At 63.7% G+C, this 21,695-nt stretch overlaps 1 protein-coding gene and 1 long non-coding RNA gene across 2 annotated transcripts in view; one reads left to right on the forward strand and one right to left on the reverse strand.

Annotated features, from left to right (window-relative positions):
• Positions 1-14,253, reverse strand: part of KIF26A (kinesin family member 26A) — a 42,035-nt gene extending 27,782 nt beyond the window's left edge. Inside the window, exons 1-3 of the mRNA XM_032180314.2 lie at positions 14,061-14,253; positions 13,530-13,775; positions 613-1,059 (exon numbers count right to left, since the gene is read on the reverse strand). Coding sequence (XP_032036205.1) covers positions 613-1,059; positions 13,530-13,775; positions 14,061-14,102 — 735 coding nt within the window. The 5' untranslated portion in view covers positions 14,103-14,253. The remainder of the gene's footprint in view (positions 1-612; positions 1,060-13,529; positions 13,776-14,060) is intronic.
• On the forward strand, positions 14,196-18,023 carry LOC116485071 (uncharacterized). Its single transcript, XR_004252739.2, has 3 exons — positions 14,196-15,307; positions 15,597-15,974; positions 17,632-18,023. It is a non-coding gene; the product is annotated as an uncharacterized LOC116485071 (long non-coding RNA).
• Positions 18,024-21,695: the final 3,672 nt, after the last annotated feature.

Below are 21,695 nucleotides of genomic sequence, written 5' to 3' on the forward strand. Positions count from 1 at the left end.
CACATCCCTCTGCCCCCGGGGTGCCACAGGGGCAGGCAAAGCAGGGGGGCCCACACATCCCTCTGTCTCCCGGGGTGCCACAGGGGCGGGCGATGCAGGGGGGCCCACACATCCCTCTGCCCCCGGGGTGCCACAGGGGCGGGCGATGCAGGGAGGCGTCTCCAGCAATTGCAACTGCCGGTCCCCCACCCGACGTCCATGGATGCCTCGCACCCCCAGGCCTCCACACGGGCCCTCGCTCTGCCGCAAGGGTCCTCCTACTCCATCTGCCTGGTGAGCCCCGATCTACATATGGTGCACTGTGCATCGCAAAGTCCTGTGCTGGGCACTGGTGGGCCCTCAGCCCCAGTCTCAAAAGACAGACAGGGAGGAGCACATGCTCCCAAAGAAAGTATTCCCTGAGTCAGGCAGGGACCTGAGAACAGCTGCTGTGCACCATCAAGGGTGCATCTGATGTGGGGCCCCAGGAGTGTCTGGGGAACCCCCATGCCCGCAGTCCCCTCCCTTCAGGGAAGCCTTACTGCAGGGAACTCAGCGTGGACAGAGACCCCCGAAGGAAGCCCAGTTCTGACGAGGAGGCCAGCAGCCCCATCCGCTGAGCAAGACACTCACCAGGCACGCCGGCGGGAGGAAGCTGTTGACCCGCGAGACACTCCACATGCCCTCCAGGCACTGCTGGGCCTGGATGGTGACCGTGCTCAGCGCCCCTCCAAGACCTGCAGGTGCTACAGACACCTGGACACTGGGCCCGGGGGGCCAGGCCAGCCCCTTGGTCCTGTCTGGCCCGGCTCGGCCTGGCTGCCTCCCTGCAGGACCCGCTGGTCCTGGCATGTCCCTTGAGCTGGTCCTGGTGCTGGGGGGTGCGAGGCTGGGGCCTCCATGGGGGGCGTCGAGGTCCTCGTGGCTGGCAGGGGCCTGCAGCAGGTGCATGGCCTCCCGTGTGAGCTGCTGCAGGTGTGTGGCGCAGACGTCACAGCGGCGCTCGGCCTCTGGGCGACAGGCTGGCAGGGCCCCAGGTGCTGGGAGCTTGTCGAGAAGCAGGGCAGAGAGGCAAGGATCCTGAGGACAGCAAGGGACAAAGGCAGGGTCAGTGCCCGGGGAGGGAGAGCCGTCACCCAGAGCCCACCAGCACTCTCACCCTCCATGATGCCGCGAGCTCCCGCCTGGCCACCGCACCATCCGTAACAGATTAATAAGCCCAAACAGTTTCATCCACACAAGCCCAGCAGCAAAATAATTATCGGGCTTCATCGTGAGGCTCGCAAGGTCCTTGTTAACTGCTCACCTTCCCCAGCCATCATTAACCGCCCCGGCCTGCGGATAACAAGGCAGGTTTGCGGCTCCCGGACAACCAGACCACTGTCAGCTAAGGCTGCCTGGCAGGGGACACACAGGAGACTGGAGAGAAGCAGGGCCCCTTAAAAGCAATGTCTCTTCAGAGTCACGAGGGCCTCCCTCACCCACACTCACTCAACGCGGAGCCGGGGGCAGGAGACCCTCTCCCTTCCTCTTCAGGTCTCCAGCCCCGGTGGGGCAGGTGGAAAATCAAATCAGTGCTGCTGTAAAGGTGTCAACAGAAGCCCAGGCCGCCGCAAGACACTCCTAGAGGGCACATGAGCTCACCGCAGGGGCGCAAGGGCGGCAGGATGGGGTACAGCCCAGGGCCCTGCCCCCCGTCGCACACTCCACCAACTCCCCCCCAGGGTCTGAGCTGTACGCTGTGCTGCACGCTGTTTGGTGACTGCCCCCTTCCCTGAACTGGGGGGACACACAGGTTTCTCTGGCCATGAGACTGAGTTCTAGAAACGGCTAAAAACAAGAGCCATGAGAACCCAGAGGAGGATGCTCCTCACCCAGCCTCAGAGTCAGGGAAGGCTTCCTGGAGGCAGTGACATCTTCCAAAAGGAGGAGGAGGAGCAAGAAGGAGACAAGCCACAGAGCAAAGCTCACTGGGAGAGAACGGACCAAGAGACTCACTCCTCCCTAGGGCCCACCCATGTCCCTCGCCACCCCATCAGGCTCTGGCCTTGCCCCTCCCTGGGACCGCTCTGCAACAGTCAGGGCCAGAGCCACGACCAGTGTCTGTCTTGCTCTCTGGGGAGGGGGCCAGGCCCTCTGCGTCTGCACCCCCTCCCGAAGGGGTGTCTCAGCTATAGGGCACCCAGCCTGGGCAGCCCTCAGGACAGCACCAGCCCAGCCCTGCTGTGGCTGTGACCACCCAGGGCTTTCCGAACACCACTCGACAGGGGTCCTCCACCAGCCCCCAACTTCCCCACCACCCAAAACCTGGGCCTCCCCACCCACCTAGCCCCAGGCAGTCCCTGGCTCGATGGCTGGCCACATTGCCCCAAGGGATTCCAGGCAAGACCAGACTCCAATATAGCCACCCTGTTGGCCACGAAAGGCACCGCGGCCTTCTCAAACGTGCCCATTTCTCAGATGAGGAAGCTGAGGCCCATCATCCCAGGGAGCGGGTGTCTCATTCACCCCACCCACATTCCTTGAGCCGGCCTTGTCCACAGACGCCCTGGAGGCTCACAGTGCTAACAGTTGTGGTCCAGGGTGGCCGGTGCCAGCCAAGCATGCGCGGCAATCATGTTCCCCCAGGACCACCTCGAACTCCCCACAGTCCCAGGCAGACCAGGTCACATGAAAGGGCGACCCCCACCAGGCCCAGCTGCCTGATTTATGGGCCACTCCGGGGGCCTGGATTTCCTCCAGCCCGGGGCCTGCAGAGCCTCTGAAGTGCCTGGCGCGTCTGGTCCCCATTAGCCAAAGCCCCTCCCTCCTGCTGCTTCGGGGATTCGCTGAGGTCAGCCACAAGGAGCCCTGCAGAGAGGAGAAGGAGGAGGGGGATGAGGAGGGGGATGAGGAGGGACGGGGGAGGGGAGGGGGATGAGGAGGGGGAGGGGGATGAGGACGGGGAGGGGGAAGAGGAGGGGAGGGCCCTACCAGAGCAGACGCTGCAGGAGCCCGGCTTAGCTCTGCTGATGCGGCCAGTGGGCACACAGGTCTACACGTGGAACCCAGAACCGTCTCCTGGCCTCAGTCTCCAGCCACAGGCTGAGGGCAGACAGGGCCTGTTTTCCAGTCAGGCTCAGATTATACTGATTTTCCACTCAGCGGGAGGCTGCCCTGGTGGCCCGTGTGAAGGGGAAGGAAGTCCCCGCCTGCTGGAGCCATTAACCCAACCTGACAGGCAGCCCAGCCCCCAGCCCAGCCCCCAGCTCCCTGTTCTGGATCCGGACAGACCAGGCGGCCTCTGCCCGTCCAGCGACCTCAGGCCTTGGGAAGCCCACCCTGCCCTTCCCTCCAGGGCTGCACAGCAGGAGGCAGGAAGGAGAGCGGAGGGCAGGGGAGGGAGGAAGCCCTGATCGACCTGAGAATGCACCGCCCACCCTGGGCTGGCCAGGCAGAGGGGCAACAGGGAAGAGGGGACAGGAAGCCAGAGCGGCCCCCGCCCAAGCCCCCACCCAGCTTTGCCATCAGGAATTCAGATAGCAGCTGCCAGGGAGGCCCCAGCCCTATCCAGGCCTCGGAGCTCCGGGCATCCAAGTCCCAGGTGTTTGGGGGCCAGCACTGGAGGGGGGGGCCCATCAAGCTGAAGCCCCCACTGGGGACAAGCCAAGGCTGCTGGTCACCTGCTCAGCAACAGAGGCGGCCCAGGAATCTGGGCCAGGGTACCTTCCCCCAGCAGCCCAGGTGCCAGCCAACATCCTGGAGGCCGGGCCCCACGGCGAAAGCCCACGAGTGGGCCACGCACCCCTCCCCAGGACGGGCCACCAGGCCCTCCTCTCAGGGACTCTCACCACCCAACCCTGACCCAGCAGGCTCCATGGGGGGCACTGAGAGGCCCACCCAAGGCCCCAGGAATTCAAGGCACAGGGCAGGGGCCATCTCTCCAACCCTAGTCACACGGGAGACCAGCCTAGGGCAACACAGCAAGACGCTGAATGGGACCAGGCGCCATCACCCCCACCACTGAGCCCTCACACCAGCCAGGCCGCATCAGGCTGGCACAGCATAGGGGCCAGGGCACAGACTGCTCGGGTAGAAACAGAACCACAGTGCTGCTTGCCGGGGCCACTCAGAGCCACCCAGCTCAGCCCAGGGGGACCCGAGACCTCCTATTTGCGGGACCACCCCGGGGCCCAGCACACTGTCCAGCTAAGACAGGAGGAGAACTCGGCGCCCCACTCAGCACACGGGGCCAGCACTCAGGGCTCCAGGGAGGGGCTCGGGGAGGCCGCTGCTGACACGGGTGGCTCCCAGGGATGGGCAACTTGGGCCCCAGAAGGCGAAGGCAAGGGTCTCCCACACCACTGACTGCTCCCGCACAGCAGACCCCAGACACAGCCCTCAGAGAGACAAAGGCCGCCCAGCCCTGCAGCCCTGCCCCTCCCCCTCCCCGCCGCGCACAGCCCCCACCGCCAACAACAACAAATCCTGCTCTGTGGCCACTTCCTGCACCTTCCAACCTCTGCACTAGGCTGGGCGGTGGGACCAGGCCTCCTCTCCCAGCCATCCCGGCAGCTCACGGGATCCTCTGGCCCAAGCCCCCAACGGGTTACTGCCCCAATTTCTGGAATCTGAACTCCTCAAAGCCGCAGCCAGCAGGCCCACCTGTCACCCAGGCCTCCACAGCCTGGTGCCTTGAGGAAGACAGTAATTACTCCACTGCGAAATATGACTTTCAATTTTCTCTTTATGGTCTAATTACACAGATACTTTACTTGCATTTGGAAAATGTTTTTCTTCATTTGATTCAATTTAGCATCAAGCACAGCCCACCCATCGTGCGCCTGGGTTTTAGGGAGTCTCCCCCCTACTTATAAATCATGACTTTGTTCTTTATTTTGTTTCTGGGGTCTCCGACTTGCTTTAAGTAATCCTTCCATTTTCTCCTGCGTGTGAGGCCTGGGGAACTTTACCGGGGACTCCCCGCTCCCCGTCACTGCAGGAGAGAAGTCTCCCCACTCCAGCCAGCCAAGCCACTGCCCATGGGAAAGAACAGCTGATCAAACCTCCCCGCCAGGCAAAGCCACCGTGGGACAGCGACGGGGGTCCTGCTCCCAGTTCAGAGACGCCACGCCATCAGACCCCCGGACCTCGGCCATACGGGGCCCTCCCTGAGTCCCCATCACCCGTCTCCACAAAGGAGCTCTGGCACCCACTGGCAGGGCCGCTGGGAGGGCAACTAGGCCCCGAAGCCCCTCCCCGACCCACGCAGTGAGGCATGCATGTGTGGGCAGCCCTTGTAAGGACCCCACGGGCCGTGACCTCCAGATCTTGCCCTCCTTTTCCTTCCCAAACAAAGCGTGCTGGGCTGCAACCCCGAGCAGCCGCTGTTTCCAGAGCTGACAACAGGTCCAGGAAGGGACCCCCGGCCAGGCGGCAGCCCGCGCAGGTCCTGCTGTCCAGGACATTTCCACGTCTGGTGCAGCCCATCAGGACGGGGGGTAAGGAGCAGGCTCGGTGCTCCAGTCTGGAAACTGGCTGGCCACACCTGGCTGCCCTGGTGCCCCTCCTGCCCAGCTGGGCACCTCTCTAAAGGCCCAGACCCTCCCTGGTCTGCCAGCCAGGGCTCCAGGGACCATTCCCATCCTATGGGTCTGCAGCTCTGAAGGCCTCCTACCCCCTTCCTCCTCTGCTGGGAGGGGAGGGAGCAGGGACACGGCCCAGTCCACCCGGCACTGGCCGGCACGCCATCCCCAAGGGCCTGTGCCAGGCGCCAGCCCAGCTGGGCAGCTCGGGGCACAGACAAGCTCATTGAGACCCTCATCCCCTCAATGGCCTCCCCTGTCTTCCACCGCATGCCATGACTGGGATGTGGGGCTATGGGTGGTTAAAGGCCAGACAGGCAAGGATGGCCCCGGCGAGGTGGGGTGGCAGAGGGGCAGGCTCATCAGGACCCCCAACGCTCAGAGGCGTGCTCTGCACTGCAGGGGCCTGAGAGTCACCTGCGCACTCAATCCAACTCCGTGCAGGCTGCAGTCACCGGGTGAAGCAAGGGGCCCCGTGGACTCGGTTTCAAATCAGGCCCCTGCCTCCCAGTGACCCCAGGCATCCCTGGGCAGAAACCCAGAAAGCTCTGCATGTGAGGGGCCACAGGACTGTCCACACCACCAGCCCCTCCTATGAGGCTGCCAAGAGTGCCCAGGATCCCAGGGCTGGAGCACAGCTCCACTCCAAACACAGCCCCCGGAGCGCCCGCCTCCTGTCACCCGGCCTGCCCCATGACGCTCTCCACGTGAGCTCCAGCCAGGCCCATCTCAGGGCTTTTCACATGCCCACCCCTTGGAGACCCTCACCCCGTCTGCTGGGTTTAACTCTGAGATCAAACACTGCCACCCCAGGAGCCGTCCGGATGCCGGGACTGCACCTTCCCAGGGCCCTCCCCACGGTCACAGCACTTTGCTTATGGAAACATAGCGGTGAAGGAGAAGCCAGGAAGAGCCTGGCTCTGTGGCTGCCCCCACTTCTTCCCCACAACGTGGGGCAGCAGCGGGCACAGAGGGTCTGTGGTGGTTGCTACCCCCACATCCCCGCTGCCCGGCTCCTCAGGCCCGAGCCCTCCGTGCTCTTCACACCACACGGTAGGCACAGGGATGAGTTCAGACCTCCCGGCCTCCGCCTCAGGCCCCTCTCCTCACAGGCCTCTGGGGCATCTACAGAGGGCAGGGACCCCATGCCCCACAAGCTACAGCCCCTCCCACAACACCAAACGCAGCCAGGAAGCTGGGCAGGACCAGGGCGAGCCTTCTCCCAATCACCCAGCAGACAGGCTGGGCCCCTGGCACCATCCCAACACCCAGACACACCCCTGTCAGGCACCCCAGGCCTCCCTGCACAGCCCTAGGAGCCACCTACCCCCAAAAACAACCACCCTGTTCACTGGTTACCATGAGTCTGTGACCCCTTTATAGACTGAGGCTCGGAGAGACTGAGACACCTGCCTCGGGCCACACCACCAAGGTTGCAGAACTGGGTTCCAGCTCAGACCTGGGTGACTCCAGGGCCCAGAGACGCACCCTTGCCACTGCCCTGCTGGCCCCTCTTGGGAAGCCTCTGGGCTGATGGGGGGGCCCCAGCCCCACCCTCAGGAGAGAAAGATGGAAAGCCAGGCGTGGAAGATAAAGCTTGCAGCCAGGTCGCCTGACACTTCTTCCTGGTGAAGGCCAATTTGTGGGGGTGGGGTAGGGGGGCCCTAGGGACGAAAGCAGGAGGGGCCTGTCAGCCTTGCTCAGAGCAGCCCCCACAGGCTAGGTCAAGCGGCTGGAGGACGAGGGCTTTGTGGAGGCCGTGTTGGCGGCAGGGGTGAGGGTTTTGGAGGCAGAGCTGGGCTACAGCCGTGAACCGAAGCTATGAGCTGGGGAGGGAAAACAAGGACAGGACATTTAGGAGGAGCTCCCTGAGGGCACCAGGCACGGGCCAGCACGCGGCACGCTCCACCAGAAACAGAGGCCAAAGCTCAGGCGACACCCATCACATGGGGTCAGAGGCCAGCGCAGGAGGGACGCAAGCACGTCCATCCCAGGCCCAATGCAGCACGCTGAGCTGAGCTACCTGGCGCTGGGCCAGGCGGGACTATACATTGCCATCAGCCCCGGGCACCAGGCTGGGCCACCCACCCCTCCCCAGCCCTACAGCCGAGGCCTGGGATGCTGCTGGGGTCGGGGACAGGTGGACTGGGGAGTCTCCACGGAGCACAGTGCAGCCCTGCGGAGGGCCTCAGGCCACCCCAGCCCACGGGGCCCGCCTAGAAGACTCCAGCCTGGAGAGGCAGCTGTGGCCCGGGCACGCCGGTGAACAAAACAGAGACTGTGACACTGGAAGTATAAGTGACCCTGAGCGCCAAAAGAAGCAACAGTGACGACGCAGCCCAAGGCCTCTGTTCACAGGCGGGAAACTGAGGCCCTGCAGGACAAGGACACACCATGGTGGGGGTGGCAGCCTCCAGAGCCTGCCCTGAGAAAGTCTCATCAAGCAGAGTGTTCACCCCAACTGGAAGGGAGCGGCGGGGCTGCAGAGCTCAGAGGCTGACGAGGGCTGCCCGTTCCTGGGCCAGGACTTCCAGAGGCCAGAACACCCAGCCTGGCTGCCACCAGGAACAGGGGAAAGCCCAGCTGACAGCCACTCCCCCCAACAGCACAAGCTCCGCGTCCGTGGACCAGATGAACAGGCTGAGGCAGACACGACCAAGGCCCAGTCAGGGCACTTTTACTCTTATTTATTTACACATAGCCCACACTGTCTTGCACAAAGATTGTGCGGTGGCTCCCAGGAACTACAAAATACAAGCCAAAAACAAAACCATGCAACTACAGTCAGTCAAGTTGGAACAAAAAGAATGATCCGTTCCCATTAGAGACAGAAGAAAAGTCCCACGCGGCCCAGAGCTGAGTAGCAGATTTGCTGTGAGCTTCCTAGCAGGCAAAGGAAGAGAAGAACTAGACTTTCTTTGTTACTTAAGGCAAAAACCAGCTCTTCTGATTCCCAAATAAGAGATCCTTCCAGAGTACTTAAGTGAGCTTTGGGAAGGCCCCAGTCCCATTCCCTTAGCCCACTCCAAACCCTCACAAGCCCCTCCAGCAGGACTCTGAGCAGCTGAAGGTTTGGGGGTGGCCCGCAGTCCCCCTCCTTCCCTGTCCTCTACCTGGCAGCAGAGAGGCGGTGAGGCCAGCCGCCACAATCCCATCCCCACCCAGCCCACGTGTGACCACGGCCAGACTCCCCGACAGCACGCCCCTGCCCCAACATAAAGCTTGTACCCCGGAAGCCACTAGGGCTCCATCTCTGCTTCTGGCTGGTGTTCAGAGGACAATGGTTCACATCCCTCAAGCTCAAGTCCTCCCCCAAATGCCCATCCTCAATCCCTGGGACCCCAGAGCAGCAAAAGAGACAAGACAAGCACAGGGACGTGCCCTCCACCCATCACATGCTGAACCACAGGGAATCCGGGAGGCAGCACCATCCGTCCAGGGAAGAGAAAGCCCGGGTCCCACAGAGGCTGCACAGCAAGGCTGGGCCTGACTAGCCTTCCTCCCGGCCCTTCCCGGGCTCCATCTCCGAGCTCCGTGGCCTCCCGAGCAGAGCCCTTCCTGGTAGAGTTAGCCAGTGCCCTGCCTGCCAGCCAGGGAACCTTGCCCCTCTCACACCTCCCCAGGCTGCCACCGAAGCCTGTGACACCAGGGCTCAGCTGGGAATGCTGCTGATGCCAGGCACCCCACCCTGCGGATCCCCGAGGCGGGTGCCACTGCCAGGCACAAAGGTGGCCCTGGCAGCAGTGGAAGCTGGGCCAGGCTCCAAGCAGCGAGGGAAGGCGGCAGCCCCAAGTCTGGGGGCCCAGGGGCTCTGACTACAAGTGGCAAGCAGCTCCCACCCTCCCAGGACCATTGCCTATTTGGGGGCAACAGACCCGGGACCCCCAAATCATAGGCCTGGGGGCTGTGGAGACAGAGATGCCCCCATCCATCCAGGGGGCTAAGAGGGCTTCCTCGGACAAGTGACAGAGGAGGAACGAAAAGCTGGCAGGAGTCACCTCCAGTCAAACCAGAGAGGCAACAGGAGAAGCAAACAGAGGCCCACGAGCAGCGTCCAGGGAGAAACAGGACTCGCCAAGCCACGCAGAGCGGTAGGAGGGCTCCCGGCCTCAGACCATGACAGCTGATTCCCTGTACACAGGGGCCACCCCGGAGCTTCGCTGGGAGGAGAACCCAGAGCCACAGCCTCGATGGGCAGCTTCCCTCACTGTTCAGCTTCGTGGCACCAGCAGGCAGCACCAACAGTGGTTCTGGAGCTCTTGGGGGCATAAGGACGAGGCCCCTGCCTGGATAAGCAAGAGACGCTCAGGAGCTAAATGAGAATTGATCATTTTCCCCATCGGGGCAATAATCAATTCAGCACCGGTATTGACACTTCAAATGTCACGGGGTCTCAGGAGGAGTCCACACCTCACATGACGTGTCTGTCAGCAGCTGGAATGGATCCCCAAGCAGGGACCCTCTCCTTGAAGCAGGGAACCATCCTTTGTGGGGGAGGGGGATCGTCATCCTCCATGGGAACTGTCATTTTGAGGGGCGGAGAGCCAGAATCCAGCCCCAGCAGTCCCGGGGGTGACCACCAGCAAGTGGGGTGTGGGAGGAAAAGCCTGGTCACTCAGTCATTCAACAAACACCTCCAGGTGACCCGGACCCCATGCCTGACCTGGCAGAGCTCCTGCTTGTGGTAGAAACCAGGACTGGGGTCGGGGGAGGGAAGAGGTCTGCCAGAACCAGCTCATGGTGGTAGGTGAGCATGGGGAAGGGAGGGGGGCCTCGGATGTGGAGAAAGAGGGAGGCCCCAGCTTTGCCTGCTGAATGGGAGGCACCGGGCTGTGACCTCCCACAGGGACATCTCGGAGTTGGGGGCACCTGAGAAGGGGCCCTGGAGGCCAGAGCAGGGATACTGAAGGGCCACCAGCCCAGGGAGGCCAGGGGGTCTGGGGATGAGGACAGCATCTGTGGCAGGGCAGACAGAGCAGCCCATTAGAGAAAGGGCCCTGGAGGCCACAGAGGGCCACTCCAGGCCATGGGGGTCCTGAAGTAGTCAGCCCGGAGACAAGGCCTGAGGACCCCGGTGAGAGCAGAGGGCACCGTGTGGGGGTGCAGTGAGAAGCAGGAGCCAGGGCCAGAGGCCCATCATGGGGACTCCCCTCCACACCCAGGGCCAAGCACCCTTCTCAGATCAGGAAAGACAACCCCCTGGGGCTCCAACCTGGGCAGGAAGACAATGTCCCCCTCCCCTCCAGCCCCAGACGGGGCACCAGGGCTCAGAAAGGTGGGGAGGGCACAGTCTTATCCATGCCACGGGGATGAGGTCCCCGGATAGGGGACCATGGTCACCCTCACTGCCCACACAAGGGAACTGAGACAGGCTCAGGCAGATGAGAGCACACAGCAGCAAGGGAGAGGTAGGCCTGGAACCCGGGCTCCAACAGCCCCAGGCACAATGACTCGGAGTCCCTAACTCAGCAAACAGCAGCAGCAGCCGCCGCCAAGGTGAGAGTGCGTCCCTTCCGGGCACTGCTCTACATACCTGTGCAACGGGCACAAAGACCGTCCCATGTCGCAGAGGAGGAAACAGTGGCCAAGAACTCTCGGGAACCTGCTCAAGGGAACTGCCTCCTGGCAGGAGGGTGGGCAAGGGCCCAGCAGGGGATGAGCACGGGCAGGACCATGGGGGCATCGCGGGCTGGCTAAAGAGCAACACATTCAAGGAGACCCTGGCAGGCTGGCCCTCGACCCTCTAAGCCTCCCTCTACAGCGGAGACAGGCAGGGAGCCCGGAGGCGAAGGCCTCTAACAGCCAGGCCGGGTCCCAGCAAGTCTTTCCACTTCTCTGGGATTCTGAAGATCCAAGCATGAGACAGATGGATGATCGTGAAGTTCTCTGTAAACAGCTATCCTCGAGGAAGCTCATCTCTCCCCTAAAACATACGAAATGGGCGCCTGGGGAAATCCTAGAACACCAACCCTAAATACCCCTTGCCACGTTGGCCTTAGAGAGCAGAGGCCAGGGCCCACTGGACAGTGCATCGGACTCTAGGGAGCATACTGGGGTCCCCCTGGCCACCCCAGAGATTTCCCTCCCAACCCAAACACAGAAGCAGCCATGTCCACACATCTGGGCCCAGCAGGCCAGGCCAGGGCTGCAGGCTACAATTTTCCTGGGACTCTGGGGACAGCCCAGGCCCGCACAGGGGACAGGACAATGACACCCGTAAGGCCCCAGGATGGCAGGCGCAGCCCCCCATGCCCTGTGGAGAGACAGTGGAGGATAGGACCTTCTCTCCCGGGGGCACAGCACCCTGCAGGCGGGACAGCACTTCACAACAGGCCCCAGGTGACAGAGAAGACCACAAAGCAGAAGAAGGGGGCCCAGAGCAGAACAAAGCCCTGGGTGAGACCAGCCCGGGACCCCGGTGTGCTGAGTGCCAGCACCAGCCAGGGAAGGGGGAGCCCCCAGCTGGCACTCAAGAGGAGTTTCCAGTGTCAAAGGCCAAGCTCAGGGGAGGCTGGAGGTGGGTGGTCTGGCGCTCCCCTAACGACCTGTCTGCCAGAAGAGACCAAGACACCCCCCTAGATGAGGAACCTCGAATCCACCAGGGACTAGTATGACCTGCAGCCCTCTCCACTAGGACCCCTGGCCTGCCCGCGACCAGGAGCCCCCTCCCCTCCACAAGTCCATGCCAGGACCATGGCCCCAGGGCCAGGCAGCATCAGCAGTCCAAGCCCACTCCAAGAATGGGGAGACCAGTTCAGTCCTAATGCCCCTCCCGTCTCTGGCCTGTTTCCCCTAATGGGGCAGCAAGATGGGCCTTTAGCTCTGGCTGGCCCTCTCCAGGGGGCCCTCAAGGGTCTCCTGCTGCCTTTTAAACTAGATCCAGGCCACTGGGGCACAGAGTATGGCCAAGGCTGCAGCCTGTCCAGAGCAGAGGACAGGGCGGGTCCAGCCCCACCCCAGGACAGGCCCACAGGCACCTGGCCTGAGCCAGAGAGAGGCTGCGGCAACCCTATCCCTCGCCAAGACTCCAGAGCGCCCGGAGAGGGTGCCCAGGGCAGAAACCAGACTGGTACCCTGCCCCACCCTGCCCTGCCCCAGACAGGGCAGTCAGGGTCTCAGCTCACTCCAACCCCCACAGCCCTCCTTAGAGAACTATATTTAGATTCAATGGAGATTATGTGGACTTCCCAGGAACTCTTTCATAAAGACTGAAGGTCGGGCAGCGGGCTTCCTCTGGAGACCCCCACCCGCCCCCAGCCTTTGCAAACTTTCAGCATGCATTGTTCCTGGAACAATGGTCCCTGCTCCCTCCAGAGCCGGCAGGCCCACTGGCTGGAAATCCAGGAGAACCCCTCCCCCGCAAGCACCTGCCCCTGGGGCTGGAGCCTGAGGAACCCAGAGGGCCCAGACTCAATTCCCCAAGGGCGGCCACTGCCTCAGTCTGTCCCAGGAGGTGTGGGACAACAGTTCTTATCCTTGAGGCTGGGAGAGGAGTAGGCAGGGACCCCCCCAGCGGCTGTGGCCCACCCTTCCACCTGCCAGGGCCCCCGGCCCCAGGTATGTAATTTCCAGACACCTGGCTGGGGGCCCAGGTGCCCCAAGGGCCACAATGCACCAAATAACCTCTCCCTGCTGGCAGGGCAGGAGCTGTACCGCCCTGGGTGGAGTCCCTGCCATCCGCTCTCTCCCCTCCTCCTCCCACAAACACGTGCGGTCCAGCTGTGGGACATCTGGGCTGGGGGAGGAACGCCAGCCCAGGTCCCTCCCATCCGAGGCAGCAGGGCCCCTGGGGCTGAGCTCCCTAGCTCACACATGGTGTTACAGACCGGGAAATTGAGGCCCGCAGAAGGGAAGTCCTGGCTGATAACTCTCTGTGGAAACAGCAGCAGGGAAGGAGTGGAACCCTGCTTCCCTCCAAGCCCCAAGTTCTACCCAAGCTCGGCGTGGCCCTGCCCGGAGGGGTCGGCCTCAGGAAGTGTCACTTACCCGGAGGGTGGTCCCGGGCCCGCTGACCAGCTTCCACGCCTGTCGCTTGAGCTCCACGAGCTTCGTGTGGCAGTGGCGGCACCAGCCGCCTCCGCCGGCCGAGTGGCCCTGCTCTGGGCCGGCCCCGGCGCCCTCGGGCGCAGGGCGGCTGCCGCATGGGTCCTGGTCGGGCCCGGCGGGTAGCCTCTTTCGGGGGGACACCTCCAGCAGCGGCGGCGGCTCGCGGGCCGGGCCGCCCTCGGCCACCTGCAGGGTGTGGGGGCGGAAGCGGACAGTGAGCCTGGGACGTCCGTCGGCTCCAGACCCCTGAGCGCCCTGCCCCAGAGTGACGCTCTCGCCAAAGTTAGGAGCCCTGGGCACGACCCTGGCGCTCACCCACTCCCTCCATCCCCGGGGGTCCCGCCTGCGGGTCCGCTACCCTCAGCAGGAGGCCCGGCCCCCAGGGATCCAGCGCACACCGCGATTATCTTCGCCGTCCCGGGCCCCCGCCGCCCGCCTCCCGCCTCCCTCTCCAAGCCGGGCCGCGCGTACCGCGGGCTGCGCAGCGCACAGAGGGACGCCGCGGCCGACCATGGCCCGGGCGCGGGAAGAGCCCGGCGGGCGCTCCCGGCCACGCTGGCTCTCCAGGGGCGCCGCGGCTACGTGATCCGGCCCCGAGGCGCCCCCATGGCCCGGCCCAGCCGCTTGGAAGTTCGCAGAGCCGGCGAGTGTTCTGGGGCGCGCGGTGGCTTCGGTGGGCGCGCTCGGGAGGCGAGGGCGGGGCCGGGGAGGGGCGGGGCGCGGGTTCCCGGGGCGGGCGGCGGGGGGCGGGAGCCCAGAGAGTGCCCCGCCCTTGCCCAGTGTTGGGCGGCGCGTGGGGGGTAGGGTCCTCGCTTCCCCGGGCGGCCCCGCGCACTCCAAGGACCCCAACCTGTTAGGTGAGTCCCTGCCCCGGGGAGGGGCGCTGGGGGCGGCGGCGAGGATCTAGCTGCGCGCGCGCATGCGCCTCCCGCCCCTCTCCCGGGACACCAGGGCTGCGCGTCTCCCAGGAGGCACCGACGCCCCTCCCTCTACAGGCGGGAAAACTGAGGCTGCGGAGGGGACGCTCTTGCCCAAGTTCCACGGCGAGGTGGGCCGAGAAAGGGGCGGGACCCCGGCCCCGAGACTCCCAGGCGCCTTTCCAGAAAGCCCAGCGTACTCTGCGTGTCGCGGGCCACTTTGGGTCTAATTGTCGCGCGTGGGTGAGTGTCGCCGCGGTGTGCGCCTCGAGCCGGGCAGCGACCGCGCCGGCGTATCTGTGCCTCGGCGCGTCTGCGAACGGCACGTGTCTTCACAGCCGCGCGTGTGCTCGCAAGTGGATGTGCGCGCCGTGCCGCCCGGGAAGCGGGAGGTCCTGCGGGCGTGCGCGGGACCTGTTGTCAGCAGGCCTGGCAGATGGGAACTCAGCTCCGGAATTAATTGCTTGTTTGTCTCCGGCTGGGAGTCCGCCCCCCCCCCGCCCCCCGCCCTTCCCCGGCGACCAGTTGCTCTGTGCCTAGCCGGGCCCCAAATGTCGCCGGCATCCGCGGCCGCAGGCAGCTCCGGGGCCAGGCTCCGGGTCAGCCCCAAAGCCCAGGTCAAGCCAGGCGGGCGCGGCGGGCGGGCTCCCCGTGACGCGAGCGCCCCCTGCCGGCCGCTGCGCACACGGCTCCGAGACTGGGGAGACCCAGCGCCCCGCGTCCCAGGCCTGAGGCGCACTCGGAAACTCCGAATGTCGTGATCCCGGCGGAGACCAGGACACGCGGCTGCCGGCGCATACAGTGAGGCCTTCGCAGATACGCAATACGTCAAAGTGACCCTTTCCGTCTTGCCCACCCCCTTTTACTTGGATAAGCCTCCCCGCCCACGCACGCACTCCCCAGAAAGTGGGGTGGGTGATCCCCTCCCGGCTTTCCGGGTCGTTGATGACCTTAGGGGTTCGAAAACGCAAGGGGGTATGCAATAAAGTGGCAGGGGCTCTCCACTGTCTTTCTGAGATCCGTAAGCCTGCAGTCCCTTTCCACCCAGCCTGGGGGCCCGGAAGCGCTTCCCCTACCCATCTCATCGCAGCCTGGAGAAAGAAAACGGGCGTCAGCCCACATCCGGATCTGGGTACCCAGGACAACACCCAAACCCCACCCGCACTGCCGGCAGACAGCACCGCCTCCCGCCGCTCCACGGCTCCGGGACACACACTCTCTATATCCCGTCCCCCCACCCACACACGCAACCCAGAAGCACGCAGCGGTCGGGAGCCCAGCTCCTGCGCCCCTGGTCAGCCACACCCGCAACTTCAGCGCTTCTACCGCCGCGGCGCTTCGGGAAGCACAAGCTCACATCCCATATCCGCAGAACACGGGGTGCACGAGGGGGCTGGAGTCACCCCGGGGGCTCACCATCAGTCAGGGTCCACGACCCCCTACTTCGCCCATCCTAGCAAGGCGCAAGGTGAGCCAGAGAGTCCCTGCGCTGCGCTCTCCGCCCTAGCCACAGCCTCCGGGTGCGTCCGGTTGGGACACAGCCTTGAAGGGACAGGGAGACGCGGACAACGCTAATGGGGGAAAGTGCGGCAGCGAGTCCCAGCCCGGGCTGCGGGACGCGGCTCCGGACCTGCCGTCTCCTTCCCGGCGCAGCACCCCCAGTCGCGCGAGCCGCGCGGCAAAGTCGCGGGACGGCGCCTACACCGCTCGCTCCTCCCGACAGCCCTCACCTTGCCTCGTCGCCGCAGGAGGTGGCTGGTGAAGCCTAGGATGATCTCCGAGTCCAGGCAGAGCGCCCCCATCTCCAGCAGGCTGGGAGCCTTGCGGGGCGCGCCGCGGGGCGGCTCGGGCGGCTGGGGCAGCGCCATGGAAGAGCGAAGCGCGGGGAGCGGCCCCTAGCGCCTCCCGCCACCGCCGCCCCGCCCGCGCGTTCACTGGCCGCGCGCCCGCCGCCGCCGCGCCCCGAACCGCGCAGGGCCGCCCGCCAAGCCCCCGGTCCTCCGCGCCGCGCGCCCCCGCGCTCCGGCCCCGCCCGCCCGCGCCGACAGCGCCCCCTCCGCCCCGGCGGCGAGCCAGACACCAGCCACGCGGACTGGAGGTGTGGGGCGACGGCCCCGCGCGCCACGGGGCGGGGGATGGAGGCCAGAATCGGGTCGCGGTCCGCACCCACCTGCCTCGCTCGCCCCCAGACGTCGGTGTCTACTGCCGGGTATCCGGCAGGGAGAGGGCAGCGCGGCTGCTGTAAAACCCTTCCGACTGGGGCCTAATCGCAGCCCCTTCCCCCTCCAATCTGTCCTGAGGACGCCGCGCGTTGGGGTCCTGGCTCGTGGAAACGCTCAGAGCCCGGTGACCTGTGCACTCCAGCCCGCCCACGCTCCAGAGCCCCCATTCAACCTTGGCCTATGGACCTCCAAGGCCCACCCCAACCGGACCACGGAGCGTGCGCAGCGGGACACGCGGTCTGCGCCTCCACTCCAGGATCCCGATTTTGCCGGCACCCGTGGCCTTCCCTGCCCCGACCGCGACTCCCTGAGGGCTGGAAGATTCGGGCTGGCTGCCGGGCACGACGACTTTACTTTCAGGGTCCGGAGCTAGGGGCGGGGGTGGGCGCTCTGCCTGGGGTGCAAACTCAAGCCCGGGTCCCGCGCTCCTCCTGTGGCCTGCCCCAGCCTCGCGCACAAGTGGATGGGATGCCTGGCTTGAGGGAGGAAGCGGGAGGATCAAGCAGGCAGAGAGGTTCGCCTAAATGCGCTAGGCCCACGCGGAAGGTCTTTGGGAGTTAAGGAAGTGTCAGGGACCCTGCCCAGGGGACATTATGCGCCTTGAGCAGAACCTGGAAGGTGGACAGGCGAGGGAAGGAGAACGTTTTCAGCGGCGCCAGCGCGCACCTGTGGCCTGGCTGGGGTGCTAAGGCTGGGCTAGACTTTCTGTGCCCTCTGCCCCCTGCACTCCTCTAGTCTCCCCTGGGAAGGACCATGGCCACGCCCCACAACCCCACTGCCCCAGCGCCTGAAGACCGTCCTGCTCCCCCGGTCCTTCCCCTGACTCCCCCCAGTGGAGGCTGAAGGACGTTGTCTCAACCTGACTCTAACCCAGAGCCCAGCACTTCCATTTGTCTCCAGCAGAATCACAATAAACGCTGGATTTGCTGACCACATGGCCGATCGTGACCACCTGCTCTGTACTCACCCAGGCTTCTGGTCAGGAGAGAGGCGGGGAAGAGCTGCCCCCTCCCTGCGTCCACCATCACTCCTGGCCTGGGATCAGGGCAAGTTATAAAGGGGGCCAGAGTCCCCCCTTTCTCTCTGTCCCTCTCCAGGAGGACACTCTGGGGACCACCCAACCCTCCTCCCTCCCCCACAGGAAGAGGACTGGGGAAGACTGTCCTCTTCCCCCATCCTGTCTCATCCAAGACCCTGCGCCTGGGGTGGGGGCGGGGGCTCCTCCCTTCAGCGGACCAAGGGCTTCTGGGAGGCCACCCGCCATGTCAGTGGATTGATTAAAGTCATTGTGGGGATTTTTGTTAACATTTAATTTACCAGGCACGCGGCGGCTGGTCAGAGCTGTCCCTAGGGAAATCTAGACCAAGGGAGGAAAACAGAAAAATCCCCCTGCCTTTCAGCAGGGCCCCTCTGATGGGATTAATTGCAGGAACTCAGCTTCCAATCAGACCACACGCTGCAATGTTTCAGGGAGGGAGGAGGACATGGGGCTTGAGTGCTCAGATTCCTAACCTGGGTGCTTGGAGCCCAGGGCCCTCCATACCGCCATCTCTCCCCAGCCTGCTGGTGCCGGTCAAGAGCCCAGCCCCCCACCTCTCCGCACCTTCCTGTCTCCATGTGTGATGAGGTGGACGGTACCTGGAGGCAGACCGGTCCCTCCAGAGCCCACCCCACTCCCATCCATGTCCCTTCAGCCTGCAGGGTGAGAGCTGGGAGGCGCCCCAGACACGCTCCCACGGAAACTGAACACTTGCCAGAGGTGTCTGTAGTAGTGGAAACCGGCTGGGTAGGAATGGCCAATCTTCACTTCATCCTTGGCGACAGTGGATGGACGGCAGGTGGACCCGGGACAGGCACGGGCACGCAGTGTGCGGCACAGCCCCGTTGGCCTTTGCAGAGAAGGTTTATGCTTGTGAAGGCGGGGACCTTTCCTGGGACAGACACAAGCAACAGGTAACGATTGTTGCCTCTGGAGAGAGAGTAGGGGTGGGGTTCGGGAGAGGTTTCACTTCCATTTTACACCCCTCTGCATGGTTTTGACTTTTGTGGGGTTTTTAACCATCCTGTTTAGCATTTAATAAAGAGATAAGGAAGGGTTACAGAGCCTAAACTGTCCACCATAAAATGATCCAAGGCCCATGGCCCTAGGATCACACCTGGCATCAGACAGACCCTCATCCTCTCCAACAGTTGAGGGGGTGGAAAACTTCTCCTCAAGGAGGCCTCGGGACACTCCCCACACTTTCCCAAGATCGACCAGCTCCCTGGGCTCCCTGCTCACCTATCCCTCCTGGAGGCCAGGACCATGTCTGGGGTGCAGGAGAGAGGGTGCCTCAGGAAGGCAGCCACAAGGGAGGCCGACCCTGGCTCAGGGCAGGGCCTTCTAGTCAAGCGAGGCCCCTCCTCCTCAGCACCAAGGGCAGGCTTCAGGCGGTCACTGCACCAGTTCTTCAGAGCGTGTCTGAGTGCTTGGGGGAGGGTGGCCGGCCGTGGAGTTTAGCCAACGCCCACCTGCTCCCCGGACCAGGCTCTGTCTTACACACTTGTTAATATCCACTCATTTAATCTGCCCAACAGTGCTAGGCACGGGTATTGTATGACTGCCGTTTTACAGATGAGGAAATGAGGCCCAGCGTGGGGAGGTCTGTCTCCAGGTTTCACCCCAGGAGTCTGTGCTCCTAAGCCCTGTGTTTACAGCCTCCTTCCCCCTTCCCCCAGGGCCCAGCCTCAGGAGTGCGGCTGCAGAGCAAGGGACCCCAGCCCTGGCCTCGGAGCCAGGACGGAGCAGGAGCAAGGGTGGTCAGCTCTGAACTGAGCTCTGGGAGCCCAGCCAGGATCCCACGGAGAAACCTGTGCTAAGGGTTTGCTGAGGAGGGAGAGGCTGGGGATGCTCGCTGGTCACCAGCTGACGGCTCCGCAGACCTAACCCTGCGCCAGAGGAGCCCCAGGTCCAGCACAGAGGGACAGCCAGGACGCAGCTTCAGCACCTTGGCCAGCGCCAGGAGGGGGCTTCTGCAGGCGAGGGGAAGGGGAATGGAGGAGTGTCTCCTGGGGTGTCAAGCTCTCCATCACTCATTCTTTCTTTCTTTCTTTTTTTTGAGTCTTGCTCTGTCTCCCAGGTGGAGTGCAGTGGCGCAATCTCAGCTCACTGCAACCTCCGCCTCCCGGGTTCTCGCCATTCTCCTGCCTCAGCCTCCTGAGTAGCTGGGACTACAGGCGCCCGCCACCACGCCCGGCTAATTTTTTGTATTTTTAGTAGAAACAGGGTTTCACCGTGTCAGCCAGGATGGTCTTGATCTCCTGACCTCGTGATCCGCCCGCCTCAGCCTCCCAAAGTGCTGGGATTACAGGCATGAGCCACCGCGCCCAGCCTCACTCATTCACTCTTTCAATTCAGTCATCCTGGAGTCGTCCTTGACTCCTGCTTGCTCACTGCCCCCACGGCCCATCCATCAAGATCTCCTGTGCCCACCACCCTAATGGAATGTCAGCCCCTGGAGGGGGTTCTGCAATGCCATGCCTGCTTCAGCACAGCCACCAGGTGAGCCTTTAAGAAGGCGGTGGGCTCCTTCCACTTCTCGGCCCTGGCTGACCCCTCTCCTCAGGCTCTGCACCCCCTTCACATTCAGCTCCAGCCCCAAGGGCCTCCTCACTGTTCCCAAACGTGCAGTCACCCCCATTTGAGCGTTTGCTCCACTGTTCCCACTGCCAGGGGGGGCTCTTCCCCCAGACACCCACATGCCTGCTTTCTCCGTGTCTTTTCTTTTTTGAAATAGGGTCTTGCTCTTCCGCCCAGGCTGGAGTGCAGTGGCGCAATCACAGCTCACTGCAGCCTCGACCTCCCAGGCTCAACCGAGCCTCCCACCTCAGCCTCCTGAGTAGCTGGGACCACAGGTATGCACCTTCACACTGAGATAACTTTTTGATTTTTTTGTAGAGGCCAGGTTTCACTATGTTGCCCAGGCTGGTCTCAAACTCCTGGGCTCAAGCAATCCTCCTGCCTCAGCCTCCCAAAGTGCTGGGGTTATAGGCATGAGCCACCAGGCCTTTTCTAAGCAAAGCGTTCCCTGCCCACCTTACCTAAAACGTCAGGCCCTTCCTGCATCCTGCAGCTTCACCCGTGTTTCCTCTCCCTCCTTAGCACTTACCAGGAGCTGACTTAGATGTTTCTTACTTGTCCAGTTTATTGTCCTTCATCCCCTTTAGAATATCAGCTCCATGAGGGCAGGAAATGTTTGGTTGAGCACCTGGCACAGCATTGAAGCTCATTCACATTTGTTGAAGAAATAAAGGAATGCATGAACCCCAGGCTTGTTCTCTGTGCCGCCAGGTCCTGCTGCATTCTCCTTGCAGAGGGGCTCCTGTCCTTCCTATCCCAGCCTTGTCCCGGCCCTGCCATGCCCCCACCCTATATTCTGCTCTGGCCACCTCACTGGCCCCACCCCGGTTCCTCCCACCCCCCACCACACCGCACCTCGAGGCTGCAGTGCCAGACCCCACCCTCAGGATGCCCTGCCCAGGCTCCCACAGCCCAGCCCTAAGTCAGCCAGGTTGACCTCATGGGACCTGCAAGCCCGTGCGTGGCTCCCAGCTGCCCCAGCCTGAGGACTCTTCCTGGGCCCAGGTGGAAGCATTCCTGATGTACCTGCACCTTCTCTGTTTCTTGGGAGGAAATGTGTGTAGCACCAAGTGGCCTCCAAACCTTCCAGCCAGTGCCCTCCCTACCAGGGTGGAGTGCCCTGGCCTCCAGCCCAGCCTGCAAGGCCCGCAGCCTGGATCTCTTCCCGCCGTGCTTGGCTCCCCTCTCCCCTCCTACACAGGATCTGGCTGCCTGAACCTCCCTCCATGCCCACAATACCCAAGCCCTGGCAGGACTCCGGAGTCTCTACCTCCCTCAGCCACATCTGGAACGGGGACACTGTCACTTGTGGCCAGCAGATGGCACACTTTGGCCACAGTTTGTGGCC

This window comes from Hylobates moloch, unplaced genomic scaffold (assembly GCF_009828535.3).
Source record: "Hylobates moloch isolate HMO894 unplaced genomic scaffold, HMol_V3 SCAFFOLD_16, whole genome shotgun sequence".
Lineage (NCBI taxonomy): Eukaryota > Metazoa > Chordata > Mammalia > Primates > Hylobatidae > Hylobates > Hylobates moloch.